Source organism: Fragaria vesca, linkage group LG4, assembly GCF_000184155.1.
Source record: "Fragaria vesca subsp. vesca linkage group LG4, FraVesHawaii_1.0, whole genome shotgun sequence".
NCBI lineage: Eukaryota > Viridiplantae > Streptophyta > Magnoliopsida > Rosales > Rosaceae > Fragaria > Fragaria vesca.
Genome location: NC_020494.1, coordinates 19730129 through 19747354, shown reverse-complemented (window position 1 = coordinate 19747354; position 17226 = coordinate 19730129). Strand labels below are relative to the sequence as shown.

Genomic DNA, 17226 nt, shown 5'->3' with positions numbered 1-17226 from the left:
CAAATTGGTTTCATTATTTTTCAACCTGTTCCTGGAGTGTATGATATCACTCCATGATCATACACTCCAGGAACAGGTTGAAAAATAATGAAACCAATTTGAGGGTCATCAAGATGTAGAGATGAAAGAAGCTCAGGGATATCCATTACAAGCTTAGAGATTGGAAGACTGTAGTGTAAGATTAAAGACAACAGTAAGTTAATTGAGAGTAATCGTTATAATTCCAACAAAATAAGCTTTAGATGAACATACAGGTAATTCAGATAAGTAGAAACATGGTACCTTTTTGGTATTTGCTACAGTAACGCCAAGAAGCCTGGGATGGATGCACGATCCAATATGTGATCACACCAGATGGTCATCTTAAATATGAGGGAAGCTCCTTTCAAGTGAAATATACGGGTGTCTTTGAGAAATTGGTTGAACACTTTTAGTAGGAAGAAAAGATCGGATAATGATATCTTTGAATTTCTGGGCTCGGAGAAGCTCTACAGTATAGATATAATATTACAGGTTCCATTGGCAATATCAATGAGGACGTTGTCATTACGGATTCAGGACAAGTTCTCTTCTGGAACTGGGCTCCAGGAAGTAAAAATTTCCAAACAGAATTCGGTATACTCAAAGATTTTATACAAGATATCAGAGTGCTAGCATCTAAAGGTGATCGTCTTGATGCATTTGTGAGTTTCATCACAGACATTCTTGGTGGGGCAGTTCCTGCTACTGATTGGCAATTATTGCTTTTCAATTATCCAATATTCATGGTCGCGAAACAGTGTGTGCGGTTTCTTGAAGCTTTGCACAATATGGTGTGTGATTCAGCACATGGATTGTCTACAGAAACTAAATTCGTTGACGCACTAGCAAAATATGACTTGAAATGGAAGAAATACATTTCAGCTGGTACCGTCGAAGAAGCAGTCATGAATTTTCGTAAAGGTTACGTAGGGACAGCGGTTGACCTACCAAAATTTACTCACAGCTGCGTTAAGCACTATAAAGAGACAGCGAAAAAAATGAATCAGGTATATGTCCTCACTGTTAGAACTATTAATATTGCCATTGATTTTGACCTATCTAAATATGTATTCACAAATTACCTTTTATTTCCTTGAATGAACAGAAAGAACTCACCCAATTAGAGGTGATAGAGAAGTTGCGTAGTATTCAGGGATTCGAATGTGTGCCAGAAGACCTTTTCAAAGCATTATACAAGGGGGCGGTTTCACTTGCCAACAACGTTCAGAGGCTCCTAACAATTACTCATCAGAGAAGATCCTAGGCATGCTGAAAGGTTTGTATTCTCACAATCATGTTTATAAATGATTATTTTGACATTGCAACTTTGACGAGTATATTGTCTCAGTGGCAGAAGGCCCAAGTCCTTGAGGAGTTGAGGAGATGGAAAGAAGAAGATAGAAGAGAAGAACAGAGAGAGTAGAAGAAAAAGATGCTGTATTCCATCATCTTTTCTTGGTTGTTTTGATTAAACTTTTGCCATCAGGTTTGTTGTGATGGGATTCTTTGGGTTCTTAATCTGCGTTTTTTGAGCTCAAATTAGTGAAAATGTTAATGGTGACATGCAATCCATGAATTTATGACTCAAGGACTTGATTTGCACAGTTAAGTAATTTGGTGTACTGTTGAGCAATCTGTCTAGGTGAAATTTTAGTACTTCCTGAATCTTTTGAATGCTAGGATCTTTTATTGAATGCCATGTCTTCCAGTGTGATTCATATATGTTTTTTTTTGTCATGTTTTCATATTTGGTTTAGTTTTGTATCGAGCATTTTGCCAAAGTATGAACAGTATCTGGGTTTTGATGAATATTGTCTCCCTCTTGTTTGTGTCTACATTTCAATTTCTAAATCTAAGACAGATACTATATTGGCTGCCCCATTGGGTTTTGGTGGTGTTTCTCAGTAAATTGCAATTGTGAGTATTAGTCATGAGATCTGTCTGATCTGAGGCAAGGAAAGAGGCGAGAGAGACTAGTAGTGGGTGTCAGTATTAGATTTTACCATAGCAGGTGGTTCTGCAAATGAATCTATAATAATAGTGGGTGTCAGTATTAGATTTACCAGTGCATGAGAACATTCTGGCATGAGTTCAGTTCAGTTCTGTTCAGTTTGATTGTAAAACCAAACTGTCTCATTGTAAACTGAACTCTAAAAGTCCAGCTGCACCAAAGGCACTCTGAATCAGGCAGCTATTTGTTGCATCTAATTCATTATTGAGTGATAGATGATGTGATGTAGGGTAATGGGTATATCTGCTTGTGATGTGATCCCAAGTGCTGGTTTTATCTGTTATCTTGATGTAGAAGTTAGACATGAAAGGCAAACGCAGTTAAATGAAACATAAAACAGTATAGCCAAACTTATCTCAAAATCTTACTAGCTTGGTGCATGTTTGATCAATGTCATTTGACATTGACTTTAGGAACTCACCACTTGGTTAGAAATAGAAGTTATGCACATTTGGTTCTCGTTTTTGGTTCTAGTGGTAATGTCGACTGGTGTGATTTGCTATATGATTTCACGTCATTCTTCAAATTATAAGCTTGCTAGAGGTCATTAATCAAAGGTTTGAGGACAGCTGCTCTTTTTCTTTCTTTCTTTATTTGGCTCCGTTTAGTATTTTGTTTTGTTTATTTTTTTGTGGTAATCCGTTTAAGTATCTTCTGAAACATTAGTACAATTTTTCATTAGTACAACATCATTTCCATGTTTCTTTTGTTTTAATTACACATCGTGAAGCCTTTAAGAATCTGAATGTGTCATCTTCAACAAAACTTGCCAATTTTTTTTTTCTGATCTCATCATGCTCCACATAGAACAAGTATGAAACATTTTTGAATCTTACTTGGTGTTAACAGCTTAAATTATCATAAAACGCCACGGCAACCTCATGCAAGAAGAATGTGAAGCAGGCTGTGGAGGTGCGAAAGCTAAAGAAAGAGAAATAATGCCCCCAGAAGTGCCTCATTATCGATCTTCTGCAACTCCTCTAGTATGGTTCTCTCATAGACAACAATTACTGGGGAGTAGGAGAGACCCAACATGAACTTTGCCACAAAGAAACTCCATCCCTTTTTATCCTTGTGCTCCTTTCAATCGTTTCTGTACTCAGACTTGTTAGAATATCGGTAACTACATCTTCTTCCACGAGCAACTTTGACACCTCTTGGAGACTCATGTACTAATCCTTCTTCATGCACTAAATTTCAATCAGAGAAAGGTGCCCGTGCCCCCTTCGGAATTTGCTGGTTTTGCATCATTGATCTCATCTCTTGACCTGTGTAGGAGCTGGGCGATGGAAAAGTTCTCTTTCTCCTGGCACATTTATATGAGGTTCAAATAGTTTATTTCTCATATGGTAAGAATTGATTTTTCTTGTGAATTGCATGAAATGCTAGATTGACGAGGACAAGGATCTTTCGGTTATGGCAAGTGTAGAATTGAAGAAGTGTTTGCAAATAAAAAGGTAGGAAGATATTGATCTCATATATATTACTAGCAAATACTAGCCATCCGAGTTCTCATTGTAATGTCTCTACCTTTTGATCAAATCCAGGTAAAGCAAATAACGGAAATGAGCTTAATTATCTGCTAATCAAGGAAGAGCTGAAATGGAGAAGAGACTGGTCTGGAAAGTAGAAGGCTCTTCTGAAGGAGAACAAAAAGCCTCGAGGGGAGGACCTGTTGATCCAAACAAGCTGGTGGTGGATCTAGCTCCAATGGAAATTCGAACGTTTACGATAAACTTCTAGTCCAAGACTCCAAGCACTTGACAGCTGAAAAGTTAAGGTAGTAAGTAGTTATTGACAGATACTCTCTCTTGTATCTGGGTTGACAATCAAGTGTTCAGACTCCAATTGTAGTTTTACTTGGACTATATGTTTGGTCAGTTTCTCAGGTGCCATCAGAGTTCAGTTCAGCCATTACTTAACTGTCATGCACTCATGCCTGTCACCAATTCAGGATTGGAAGTCTCCATTGTTGTTGCTTGTAATGAAACTAATATATATATATATATATATATAAACGTATAGAAAAGTATAAATGAATTCCTTGACATCAATATAAACGTAATGAAAGGCATAACATGAACCAAATGACCTCTTCTAGCAAACATGAAATCACCATGGTAATTTTGTTGGTTTAGGGTTTAGATCTGATTAAGCTGAAAGGGGGGAAAACAGGGAGCCATTGGAATTCTACGATTCTTCTAGCGTTCTCGTGCATCGATTCTTCAAAACTCTATTTAAACCACTCGAATAATACAACACAGTCCAATGACGGGCATCTAAGCGCTATGTGTTCCACATCTGATTGATCGAAGTTGTATTTCAACTCTGATAGCTTGAAGTTGTAAGGCAACTGGTTGCAAGGCAAATAATACATTACTGAAAGAAATTTCAGGTATTTATGACCTGAAAATGCACGAACGCCAGTTCCGGTCACCTCAGAATTCTCTAAAGCAAGTTCCTCCAAGTTGCTGCAATTCTTGGCAAGAGCGACCATGGCGCGGTCTGACATGTCCAGATTACTCAAATTCAATTGCTTTAGGGTTTGAATTCTAGAAATCGCCACGACTCCAGTTTCAGTCAATTGATTTTTCACCTTGCAGGTGAATGACAGGTAAACCAATCTACACATGCTACGCAATAGCTCGACACAGGCATCAGTGATTTTAGGGCACTTTGTGAGGGTCAGAATCTCGATAGTTTTTGAGGCTGCCAAAAACCCTAATCCCACATCAGTAACGTTATCACAACATTCCAATTCCAAGGTGATTATGGATGATGATCCAATTGCTCTAACTGCTGGGTCAGAGATAAGAACATTATCTATCACATACAATTCCTTCAAGTTCTTATGTGTTGAGTGAAAAAACGCAACAACTGCAGGATTTCCCACCACCTTTCTCCCCCAGAATATAAGCTCAGACAAGTTGGGGAACCCAGTTGCCAAAGCATGCATACTTTCTGGGCCATAAGCACCGTCACCATCGACCTGTTGTTCGTCGTCATAAATGCCCACCGTCAAACTCTCGAGTCTGGGACATGCTTTGGCTATCGAGATGAGGCGGGCGTCGGGCGGCGGTTCAATTATGACTCCACTGCGGTTAGGCATCATCCATGTCCTGACATCGACTAAGTTTGGGAATGTAAAGTCCCCCGCCGGTATGCAATCGTAAAGCAGAAGATATCTTCGGTTTAGACGTCGCACTCTTAACCATTGCTTGCACACCTCCGCGAACGAGTCTCTGTCTTCTTGGTGTAGGATTTTTTCAAGGATCAGGCCAAGTATGTCGTCGTTCAGCATGATATTTGATTCAAGGGAAGCGTGAACACGATAGATCTCTTGTGGATTCGAGCGTCTTGTGGAACCAGAGACAGTTTCAGGAGAAATCCTGACGATATTTCTTGCCGGCAGATCACAGGTTGAGGATCGAAAGAGGGATGGTTAGGGTTTGGTGAAACTAGTAAAGGAAAACATACCTATTACTAATGGAATCAAAATTCCTTTATTCTAGCAGCATTAGGGGCAAGATACACACGACGGAATATCCTAGAATAAAATGTTAGGTAATAAGTAGAAGTTAAACATACCTATCACTAAATGGAATCAAGATTCCTTATCCTAACAGCATTAGGGCAAGATACACACGATGGAATATCCTAGAATAAAATGGTTCGCCTGCAGATTAAACTTAAATTAAGAAGTTGGAAGTTGGAACAGCAAGCCTCCAATTTGAGAAAAGTAATCATTTTAAGTTTTTAACTACACATCTCGTATCATGTCTAGATATAAATGCTTGCTTCCAAAGGTATGTGTAGAATTGCCTCGTTGTGAAACCTTATGATGATTTTTTCTGAAATTTTGCGATCCTTGAGCTCATCCTGTAAATGATACTCACTTTACTTTGAGACCTTATTGATGTCTGAAGAGGAGCCATGCTTCTTGTCATATTCTAATATTGTGGCAAAAGCCATAAAGCTAATTCATTGACCTTATTGTTTATGTAGGAGCTTGTGATAAAATTGCATATATCAAGGTTCTTATAGATCAGCTGCAACTCTGCAAGCTATCTTATCACCGCCATATCAACCCTGGCGAATTACTTATTCCGTCTGCTTCAAAAGCATGGTGTGTCTTCATAATGGGTGCTAAAAATCTCTGGAAGGTGATGATGCTTTTCTCTAGGGAGTTTGAGAATCTGTGAAGCTATAATATTTTATATGAGGTGATTAAGCGTCATATAGGGGAAAATTTATGAGATATACCATGAGAGATACAGTTGTGGAGGTTTTAGTCCTGATAACTTCGATATTAAGATTCCGATTAGCTTGATTCTCCTTCTATTTTCATGTATATTAGGCATTGTGGAATCCGATTTCATAAATGTCATCGAATCAAAAAGTCCGTCCTCATTTTTTTTTTGTCAGAATGTTCAGTACCATCACGCTTCAAGACAACATTTAAGTTTTTAACACATCGACTTCCAATGAAGTTCACAGAACTTTCAAATTTTCAGTAGAACTGTTTTTGTGAAGTGTTTAAGCATCAGGCGTAATAATATTGTGCTAAAGACATTTATCTCCAACAAAATGTGAAGTTCAACTCCAGATATCTTATCAAGAACCTAAAGAAGCAAATTTAATCAGATTCATCCTCATGTCTTCGAGCCAGAAGTACAATTAATTGTGTATACACTAAGAAAAGAATTTTCTACCAACTCCTGCAATACTATACAGGAAAGTACATCCGAGTACGTGAAAACAAATCAAATTTCCTATATTTACCTTATAACCTCAAGCTGCAAAACTGAACTAATCTACATCAATGAAGAGGGATTAATCCCATAGTTTTAATCTGTGCTCATGTATTTCACGCTATAAATTGATTTATCCTTCCATTTGAGCCATCACCTGCCTGTGTTTAGCATAGAAAGCATCCCATTGTCATTTACGGCTGATTCTGATACAAGCTTACTTGGTGTTTTACCTTCTCTGTCAGTGGCTTGAGGATCTGCTCCTCTGCAGTTGTATAGGAAGGACAGCTTGAGAGACCTTTAACAATCAATGTACGGCATAATATTTATAAAGAATTTAAAAGATTTTTATACTGAAAAATACGGAATGACAGATTTAAGACATGATGCCTACTAGGCCATGGTTTGGCCTGACAGCTAATATCAACAAATAATCTGGTACTTTGGAACAGGAGTACCAGCATAATTCATTTAATACTGAAAAGAGAGAGGCAGGCCAGAGAGATATATATAGGGTGTCTAAAGATGGAAGCATATTCCCTAATCACAAGTCAATGGCAGGAAAGATGATAATAGTTATGGATAAGCCAATCATATGCAGAAAATTAAATGAGCTAATACCGAAAGGTTGTGATTCTACTGAAGGATATGCAATGTAGTTAACTTCTGACATACTATGTTCGTGTTGTGTGTGTTGGGGAAGGGAAGTAATCTGTAACTTGTATACATTACCTCATGAGAAGCATCTTTGTAATAGCAGGATTCCCTCTCATAACACAATAATGGAGTGGCGTTTGGCCTTTCAAATCAGAAGCGTTTATATTTGCACCATACTGTAAAAGTAGCTCTACCATGCCAATATCAGCAACTTGGCAGGCTATGTGAAGCAGGGAACAACCCTCAGCGATGTTTTCTATGAGGCTATCTTCTCTTTTACTTGATAAATTTGAACTACTTGAGGAAGGCTTGTCTGTAGAATTGTCTGCAAAAAAACCAATTTGATATCAAGTCTTTTATATGCATCCACTTCTGTAACATTTCACTAGAGTCTAAGGGCATACCACATGATGCTCTCCCACAAGCCTCATTAATATCAGCTTCAAAGCTTACAATATAGCGGTAAACAGCTTGCTTGTCATTCGTATAGACGCTTTTCCACAACTGTTGCTCCACAGGGTGGAGTTTCTGACTGATCTGTCTGGGACAAACAAAACGCTTTTCTGCATACTGCAGTCGGAGGAAAATATCAGTTCTAGGTCCTTAAACAACAAGTTCATCAGGCTTATTACCAATCAAACAATCTTATTTTTCCTCTTTTTTTTGTTTCATAAGCAAAGACAAAATATATGCTGGCATAATAAATTTCCAGTTATAGAGGATGGCTTAAGGTAAGGTATTATCACTTCAAGTAGGATGAACTAAAAAGATGAAAAGATAGCCTGCTACTGATACTGTAAGCAGCATCAGAAGATTACTCAAAGAAATTACTCTGAAGAGTACCTTTGCTTGAATGAATCTCTCCTTTACTGAAATCATATCATCATAACAGGGTTTTGTCACCAGAGATTGATCAATTGAATTTCTATCAGACTTGATAAAACTACATCACATAAACTGACAAGTTATTTGGACAGCAGGAATGTTAGTTTCAATCATATAAAATAAGCCGTACTTACCCAGTAAGAATATCATCAGACAGTGAAGTACTTTTTGAAGGCAACATCTTCTCCCAAATCGAGTTTGCAAAAGCATTCCCCAGAGATTGAAACAAGGTTAAGACAGAAGGTTCCCATACTTTCACATCAAGTGTCAGTGATCTAACCTGCATCAAAGATTTTTCAAAAAAAAAAACTAACTGAATTAGAAAATTGAAGAATGACATACCAGAAGGGTCTTATATGCAAAGGTTACAAAATACTCAGACAACTAGACAACTATAGAGACAGACAAGCATTATAGATATACTTGCTGTGGATGATTTTAGTTAACAGACAAACCTATAATTCTAACTGACAGCCTTTAACTATTTCACAAATACAGAACTGGAAATGGAAACTTGCCTTTGATACATGTACACCAAGATTGCGATGAACACCAGAACATTCAATGCAAATAAGAATACCAAGGTTTAAGGATGCCCAATCTGGTTCAGGTGCCCCACAATCAGCACACTTGTCATTACCACGTACTCTTCTCAATATGTCAATTGGCTTCTCAGTCTTCACACTCGGCTTATAAGGTTGCAAACTTTTGTAGGCACGAAAATAATTATTAGTGAAGATTCTTGGTGATTGGTCCTGAATGGCTGTCTGATCAACATCAGGGTAAGTTTCTAATGAGTTGATCTCGCTTGCAGAGAATTGATCCTCGCTACTCGCTTGGCTAGTTGACAGACGCTGCCAAATAATAGATAATAACCGTTACAGCACTATGCAAATCCAAGTTTTCATATGTTTAAGAGTGCACATTATGAACAATTACCCTCTCAGGTGCCTGGAAACTCAATAATGAAGAAATTACTCCAGTTATTTTCTCAATCCAATCCATTTGGTCAAGTGCATTCTCTGCCTGCATTACTTACATAACTGAGAATCCACTGCTATAGATTTTTTTATCAATGTTTATCTTATAATCAATAAAAAATACCAAACACACATTATGCGTTTAAGGAAACATACCTGCAAAGTGTAAATCTTTGAAGGTGATATAATCCTGAAGCAGAACCTTAAGTCTGTCTGGTCTGCATCAACCTTTATTGTCGATGTCAGCAAGTTGACAGTGTGACGTGCAACGGATTTTTCATCATGCACTCCACCATGATAGTGGGAAGAAAGCCATCGACTCAAAATCCCAGTGCCATTCTCAGAGGAATTATTCTTCTGTGGAGACTGCCCTCAGACAGGAACAATATAATAAACATCAAACATGCAGTGGGAGAATATAATCAATGTATATGAAATAATGAAAAGGAGATTTACAATATATCCTCCAGATATTGACTTACAGATGACCAGTTCCATGGTTTTCGATAGTAATACAGCATCCCTCGACTATCAAGAATGAAGTACCTTCTTTTCCAGTCACCTCTCAGATTGGATGACCGTTTTGAGAGATATCCTTGACGAATGGTTTGAATCTAAAATGCATTAATAGCCATAAGCATGCAAGTTAATTAAGACTATAGTCGGATAGTAAAAGAAATCAAAGAACATAGTTTGGTTTCAGTAGAAAGTCATGCAAAGGGATAGAGGGGATATAATATCTGCAACTGCAAGTACCTTCCCCTTTGCAGCAGATTGCATCACTTCCTCTATCACTTTATTTGATCTTCTAGCCAAAGGCTGCAGACTATCTCCACTAACAGAACCATGACAACCACGTAAGGACTGCCTGCTTTCCCTATCAATCTGCCTCCTGTACTCTAGTATTCTTTCATTGAGAATTGTCTGTTCCTCGTTGCAACTTTCTCTAGTCTGTTGTGCATAATCCAAAACCTGTAACAAAAAAAATTTGTGAACTCTTATACTTTGAAGACTAAGAGAGATTTAACTTTGATGGTGGAACCAAAAAAATTCCCAAGAGCGCATTGATATCCAACTATGTGAAGCTACTCAGCCGCTGATGGAAAAATATCAAGGAGGAAAAATAAAAAGGAGAAGCAGGGTTGTTAATCTTGACAGGACACTTGCCCAGAAGAAGGGTACACTATCAGGCATTAAAAAAGGTAGCTTGGTCTTGATAATGGAAGTACTTATACAAACCTGATGAATATACGGTTCCATTGTGTACAGTAGCTCATATCCCTGCAAAAGGAGGGGCAACATCTTTGTGATTTTTCTGTAACTTTCCTATATTCTGAGCATTTTGTCCACTTTCGTTATAGTATTTTGATCAATAAAATCTGTTTCTTTGGAAAAAAGAAAAGAAAATCTATAGTAGCACAAGTCATCACATGGTTATGTCACTACCTGTTTGAAGTAACGAAGATGAGCATCCATCACCCCACTAACAGCTTCGTGAAACTCAAACTTCTTTTTGGCCTCAATTTCAGAGAGAGCAGTAGCCTGAAGAGACAAGTGAACTATACATTGAAAGCCTAACTGCTTCTGTAGGGTGCCTTTATTTAAACCGAAATATCTTTGCGAAACATATCTTACCAGGTTGAAGCGGGCTTGCTCAAATGAGGATCTTGCATTATTCAGTTCCTGGAATGTCTCTCTACCAAATTAGTCATAGAAGGATAATGGTCACCCATGCCAAACTATTTTAGCTCATAATGATTCACAGATAAATCATTCTAGACATACCTCCTCTATACTAGCAGCTATATCCATTCTAGTGCTCTTCCTCAACGACAAAAACTTCTCACGTGCCTGTACATTCATGATCAGAAGTCTAAAAGTGCAGAGATTGCTAGATCGCTACTTGCAAGAACAAGGCATCATGAATAGATACAATATTAAAGTCTAAAAAATTACATGCAGTTGCACCATACCATAGTTTTAACCCAATGAAACAATACAAAAGAAGATTTTGCAGAAAAATGATCTGTAATAGAAAAGAGATACTATATTGCACAAACACATGATGCAGACAATTTTAGGAACTTAACACTACCTGATCATATATAAGTGAAGTCTTATCAAAACGCTTTCTGGCTTCCTGCATCGAGAAGATACTTTAGCGAAAAAAGGAATTGGGGTTAGAAAACGAGAGAAAGAAGGCAACACGGCCGATACTAAATCAACACCATGCAATGTGAATACCAAGATACATTTGTGTTGTGTGCAGACAAATGCACATACTCCAATCATCTCAAGTAAACAAACGTGCAAACAAATTTTGCATACAAGACCAGTTCCGGTTCATGCTTGCATTTTGTTTAAACATCACCATTTGGTGACTGCCCTTTCTTTCTCCTCTAAATGAGTTGGGGAAGCTGCAGTCTCTTAGTCTTTTTTGCAGTTTGGTGAACTTGTTCACTTTATTGGTGTGCTGGATGTGTTTTAAAGGTCATCAACTTATTATAATCAATGAAAGAAATGTTATTTCTGAACTAGAAACACGATAAGATGTTGTATAAGATTTTTCAAACAACCTATAAACTGAGAATTGAGAGGGAAATTGCAGCAGCCTTGATAAAGGATGTATTGTGAGTATTGTACCTTGACATCATGGAGGTCAACATTTACAAATTGCAGCAGCCTATCATTTAGCATGTGCTCTACCTGAGAAGATTAAGAGACTTCAGCACAGAAATGTCCATCTTAACAACTCACTAAAACTTAATAAGGTAATGGTGTCATGTTGAAATTCACCCCTAACTTGCAATTGGCCCTATAAGTAGACAAAATTGGGAAACTATGACTGGCCACTCGCAATGTCTCTCAGGTAAAGAACACACTTTGCATTCAACATGCAGACATGAAATGCACCATAATAGTATCCATTTAACGAAAGCTAGAACTACATGGAAATAAATTACATATCAAGGTTCTATTTTTTCTCATAAACCTGCCCTCACAGAGTCACAGCAAAGAAGATGCTAAGGATGAATAATGACCAATGAACTTTACAAATCAGTAAGCATCAGGAGGAAAAGACAAAGGTAATCTTACATCAAATAGGTATTCTCCCAAATATCACTCAATTCATGGTCTTGCTCATGACACAAAATAATTATTACCTGTGACCGCAAAACTTCCTTGTATGTTCCAATTTCTCTCAATGCAATTGTGAATCTCGTCATAAAATGACCTGCATATATTAACTTGGAATGTTAAACTTAACAAAAATGGAATGACAAACAGACAGAAGCACTCACAGAAGAAGTATAGAGCCATGGTTTACTATTTTCAAAGGTTATACAGTTCATAAACAAAAAAAGCACAAGCCTGACTCGGACACTACCAATATGTATGCAACCATTAACTATAATTCAAGTAATAAGCATGCCATAAGGGTTAAATATTCAACAAGCATATTTCAAGGGAACAACAAAGATACCAAAACATACCCCCCATAGCTGCAAATATAGGATCATTATGCCCTCCGCCAAAAGTTTCAAGGGCAGTTGCAAAAGCGATTTCCCCATCGTAAGCTTCTCCAAGCCCTTCTCTGAAAATTTAATGTCATAGTGAAGGACGCAAACTATAAAGGAATCTGGTATCAGACTGTAAACATAAGGAGCTAGAGAGGTGATAGTGCTAAACACATTTGCAAGCTTACGTGTACTTTCGACATGCTTTGTAAAACTTAGAACATCTTCCCCTAAATGCCTCTGCTCCTTCTTCCAAGCCATGCAACTGTTTTGGAAATAGCACATCAATTAGCTTACTTCAAGTGTCTGGCGTTCAAGCACCGCAGGGACATAGATGGAAGGCATGTGTCTGGAATCAAACATAACTACTAACTACTCCAGCTTTCTAGAGTAAAGTACCAACTTTCTTCATCTTGTACTAATGAACCATCAAGGCATCAACTCCATTCATGATCAGATTACCTAATCATCTCCATGTTTCACACTGTATTCACAAACTATCATATTTTCACCATATTTCAAATTTTAAGTGCCTCTCCTTCCTTAAATTAAAGAGGCACCCAAAAACACCATCAATTAGGCAGAAAATGGTTCATCATCTACATTATCTGATGACATTTTAAACTGTCACAATCTCTTGACCATAAACATACCAAAAGCTGTGAAATTCGCAAACAAGTTTTGAGCTTTCTCGTTCTATGGCATTTACAGCTGATGAAACCAGAGAAATATTGCAACTTTATGACACAACATGCATAAACCAGAAAATTGAAAAAAATAAAAATAAAAATGAGGAACCTGCTGGCGGAACATTGGCGAATCATCGAGCTTTGCGAAAGTCATGTTTGAATTTGGATATGCAGAGCTCTTCTTTCTCCTTGGTCTGTCTTCAATTCACATAGATAGAGCTAGCTAATTGGCAATGTCCCCAAAAACGGTAAAGGAGCTTCTGAAAATTACTTTCCTTTTTTTTTTTTTTGTTGAAAAAGAGGATGTGATTTTTTTGTTAGAGAAGGCTAGAGGTTTGTGCAGTTGAAGATGAAGGTGTCTGCGATATTTCATGGCAATCACTAAAATTAAAAAATAAAATAAAAAAATTTACAAAAGGAAATTACAAGTCACCTGCCTTCTCTTTTCAAGTTTTCAACTCTCAAAGTGTTAAATAATTAATTAAAGCCACTTTCTTTAAGTTGTTTTTTAATCATCCCATTAATTAATTATTAATTATACAAGGCTTTAGGACTCCCTCCCCAAAATCAATCATCATGAGTTCAGTTTTTTCAGTGTGACTGATTGGCTTATCTCTTGAAACTGGAGTCCTAGAAATTGTAAGTTTCCATGAAATTTTAGATTTCTGTCGTTACATTTTCAAGTGAGATACTAGCAAAAGTTGAGTTCATTGCTACTAACATGATCGATGTGATTATTGGTACTATATTTGTTTCCTCCCAATTGGCAAAAGGCGCCCCTTTGATATATAGTATTCCAAAGGTCTTCTTGCCCCCTCTAAAAAAAAAAAAACCAACTAAAAGTGCCTGCAACATGCGATCCATTATCTAATTGCATGAATTCATCTCTCTATTAAAACTTATAAATAGCGAGGCCTGATGTGGATTCATCACTCCATTAAAACTAGTTTTCTCACATCTACTGAACTGAAGAGGGAATTCAATTTCAATAACGAGCTTATTGCCTCATTTGACTGAAACAGTGAAACTATACTGCTAAGATACTCAACAGCTTCTTTCCCGTACATATGAAACCCTAAACAGTGAAACAATGAAACCCTAAACTTAAACCATGCTAAACCGCCTAAACGGTCACCCTTTAAGAATCAAGACTCGTTTTAGCTAGTAAGTAGTAACTAGCATCCCTAACTCTGATGGAAGATTAGTAGCCGCAAGAACCCTAACTCGAGCATATCGTTGCATCTTAGTACGTGGAAGAACCACCAGTCCAAATAAGGCTGCGATGTAATTAAAAACCACGCGCGCGCCTACATACTTCATTTGATATATGATAAAAAGGATTACCCTAAAATCTCTTCGTATTTCTTCTTCTTTTTTCATTCTTGACAACTACGTTTCGTACTATTAAGGGAATCCATGTTGAGTAACAACTACACACTCCCCTACTCATCTTGCAAATTCTACATCATGGGATGGGAATTATGAAGGGTACGATCTGCATGAGCTAGTAATAGTAACAGATAAAAGTAGTAGATGTGCACATCACACCTAGTCAACTAGCTAAATACGCAAACCCTCAAGCTTCCTCTCTAGGGCGACCCTCGCGTTCATCATCTTGACAAGATCTGCAGCACTCACATTTTCAACAATGCACCTCTCCACAGTCCTTCTTGCCGTCTTTACGCTCCAAATTAAGTAGATTGAAACAAGGGTAACAAATACATTATATTTAAGAATATGAATACACAAGTCCCTAGCTGGATGCCGGATGTGGAAATCGTACCGTAGATGGTGAAACATCAGTTTTAGACAAGATCGAGCTGGATAAACTCCCTAGCCCTTTCAATCATATCTGGATCCTTCATGTATTTGGTGGTTTTCACTTTGATGTAGCGCTTCTCCTGACAATATATACTTGTTTCATATTATCATATAAATCAAAACTACCATGAAATCGCAATGTAATCTAGAAAAGATTGTTGGAGTATGAGCTAGGGCATATATATACCAGGTGAACACAACAAAAAATACCATGCTCCTTCAAAGCCGTTCCTATGAATTCGAATGGCCAACCTTCTTTCAATATTGGTACTATACAAAACAACTACTTGTTCTAATGAATGTATTAGGAAGCAGAGCCTATATATATAAACAAGATATATAGAACAAAATATGAGTTGATAGAAGAGGAGGAAAATGTACCATGGTGTCTAATGAAGCGCTCAATATAAGAGATCTTTGGAAAAGCCATCTTCATTCGACGTCCGAGGGCCATGCTTTTCTATCTCCATTTCATCGACTTTATGGTCCTCGCACCGCTCCGATTTGAGGTGATGCTTTGTGGCCACCGCCGGTACCTCTGCTAAATTACAAGTAGCTGAACGTCATGAGAAAGATTGTGATCCACGTTTTGTTTTTGGCCTTTACCTTTGTAAACATATGGATAATTCTTAGGTTCACCCTTTCGGCTAGTAGTTAAGACATGACACATGTATTACCACTAAAGATTATTCAAACTTAAAGGTTAAAATTTGTTTTGGTGTTAATTTGACGCGCAATAGTGACAATACCTCTTCCGATAAACATGAACAGAACGGTAGAACAAATATGAATTTCATTTGTCTTCACATCATTCTGAAAGTGTGTCACTGCCTATTCATATGATGGTATATTATAAATGCAGGAAAAATATTCGCTCATTTCATCTTGAATTAAGTATATACATTTTGCTTCATAAGATATTACAGAAAATTAATTTTCATATAACGTTAATAACACATGTGCATGGTAACGTCAACAATGACCATAGGGCTTGAATGATTCACAACGCATACGTATTCACATCCGAGTGTACACGAAGGGTAGAGATCCCCATCGGTACCATGTATTTCTTACGTATTCACTGCCGAGTGTACACAAAGAATAGGGGTCCCATTGGAACCATTTACTCTTTCTTTTTTTTTGTTAATTTAGACAATTATGGTCGGAAACTGAATCCTTTAAGCTAGCTGCAGTGGTGACATGAGATGAAGATTGGGGTGTAATAAATATGTATTCATAATTTGGCAAAATAAATTGGATATTTAATTCTTCTTTCTGAATTTCATAGATTGTTTAAAATTTCTTCCAATGTCACAATCTCTTTTTCATGTTCTTACTAAAGTCAGAAACTGTGTCCATTCGACCATAAGATCGGGGTGACGGGGTCAAATGAAAGGTCAAGGACAAAGCCTATTTCAGAGAAATCCTCAAATTTGGAGTATGAAATGAAACTCATGTACCCAAAATACTCCCATTTGTTTCTTTCTTTATCCTATTTAAGAGAGATGGGAACTCAATATGATCATAGGCAAGGTCTAGAACAATTGGATTGCGAGGAATTGTTTGGAAGGGAGGAGGGAAAGCTTCAATCCGCGCACCACCTCTCACATTTAAATCTCCAACAGCAGATTGACAGATTCGTAGACCTCATGGGGGGAATTTCTCCTGCATATTAGGTCAATGAGAACCCCGAAAAAGAAAAACATGTAAGATATTGTATGAGAATTAGACCCTGGCAAACTTCGCTACATCTTTGAGCAGAATCAGTAATCATCACATTGACATCGTGCAAACTTATCTAGATTTAAGGTACTTAGCTTGAATAATATCTATAGAGAAGCCTAATTGTAACAAACTAGGGACAAGACCTGGATAATCCAAGCCTAGCTAACT

General features: G+C 37.4%; 2 protein-coding genes and 1 non-coding gene across 3 annotated transcripts; 2 read left to right on the top strand and 1 right to left on the bottom strand.

Moving 5' to 3' along the window:
- Window positions 1-311: 311 nt before the first annotated feature.
- Window positions 312-1607, top strand: LOC101311563. Its single transcript, XM_004297444.1, has 3 exons — window positions 312-1028; window positions 1127-1297; window positions 1370-1607. Exons 1-2 carry the CDS (start codon window positions 765-767, stop codon window positions 1283-1285), a joined length of 423 nt encoding a protein of 140 aa, XP_004297492.1. The 5' UTR covers window positions 312-764; the 3' UTR covers window positions 1286-1297; window positions 1370-1607.
- A 1358-nt stretch (window positions 1608-2965) lies between these two features.
- LOC101311852 lies at window positions 2966-3919 on the top strand. Its single transcript, XR_184532.1, has 4 exons — window positions 2966-3151; window positions 3238-3326; window positions 3422-3489; window positions 3580-3919. It is a non-coding gene; the product is annotated as an uncharacterized LOC101311852 (transcript).
- A 346-nt stretch (window positions 3920-4265) lies between these two features.
- Window positions 4266-13666, bottom strand: LOC101311667 (ADP-ribosylation factor GTPase-activating protein AGD3-like). The gene is made up of 21 exons (XM_004298480.1): window positions 13622-13666; window positions 13012-13088; window positions 12800-12900; window positions 12470-12540; window positions 11949-12011; window positions 11401-11445; window positions 11091-11156; window positions 10941-10988; window positions 10752-10847; window positions 10545-10586; window positions 10062-10277; window positions 9784-9919; window positions 9462-9676; window positions 9265-9351; window positions 8844-9179; window positions 8460-8605; window positions 8284-8365; window positions 7863-8010; window positions 7516-7765; window positions 6941-7048; window positions 4266-5421 (listed from the first exon to the last, which is right to left on the bottom strand). The coding sequence occupies exons 1-21, from the start codon at window positions 13664-13666 to the stop codon at window positions 4266-4268; spliced, it is 3534 nt and encodes a 1177-aa protein (XP_004298528.1).
- Window positions 13667-17226: the final 3560 nt, after the last annotated feature.

Excerpts from the sequence above, each read along its gene's own strand:
- LOC101311563 (XM_004297444.1), top strand. The coding sequence starts at position 765 with ATGGTCGCGAAACAGTGTGTGCGGTTTCTTGAAGCTTTGCACAATATG. Across the intron at positions 1,029-1,126 it reads CAGCGAAAAAAATGAATCAG|AAAGAACTCACCCAATTAGA; the intron begins GTATATGTCCTC and ends TTGAATGAACAG.
- LOC101311667 (XM_004298480.1), bottom strand. The coding sequence starts at position 13,666 with ATGACTTTCGCAAAGCTCGATGATTCGCCAATGTTCCGCCAGCAG. Across the intron at positions 8,606-8,843 it reads TTGGTGTACATGTATCAAAG|GTTAGATCACTGACACTTGA; the intron begins GCAAGTTTCCAT and ends TCTTTGATGCAG. Across the intron at positions 5,422-6,940 it reads TCTATGCTAAACACAGGCAG|GATTTCTCCTGAAACTGTCT; the intron begins GTGATGGCTCAA and ends AAATATCGTCAG.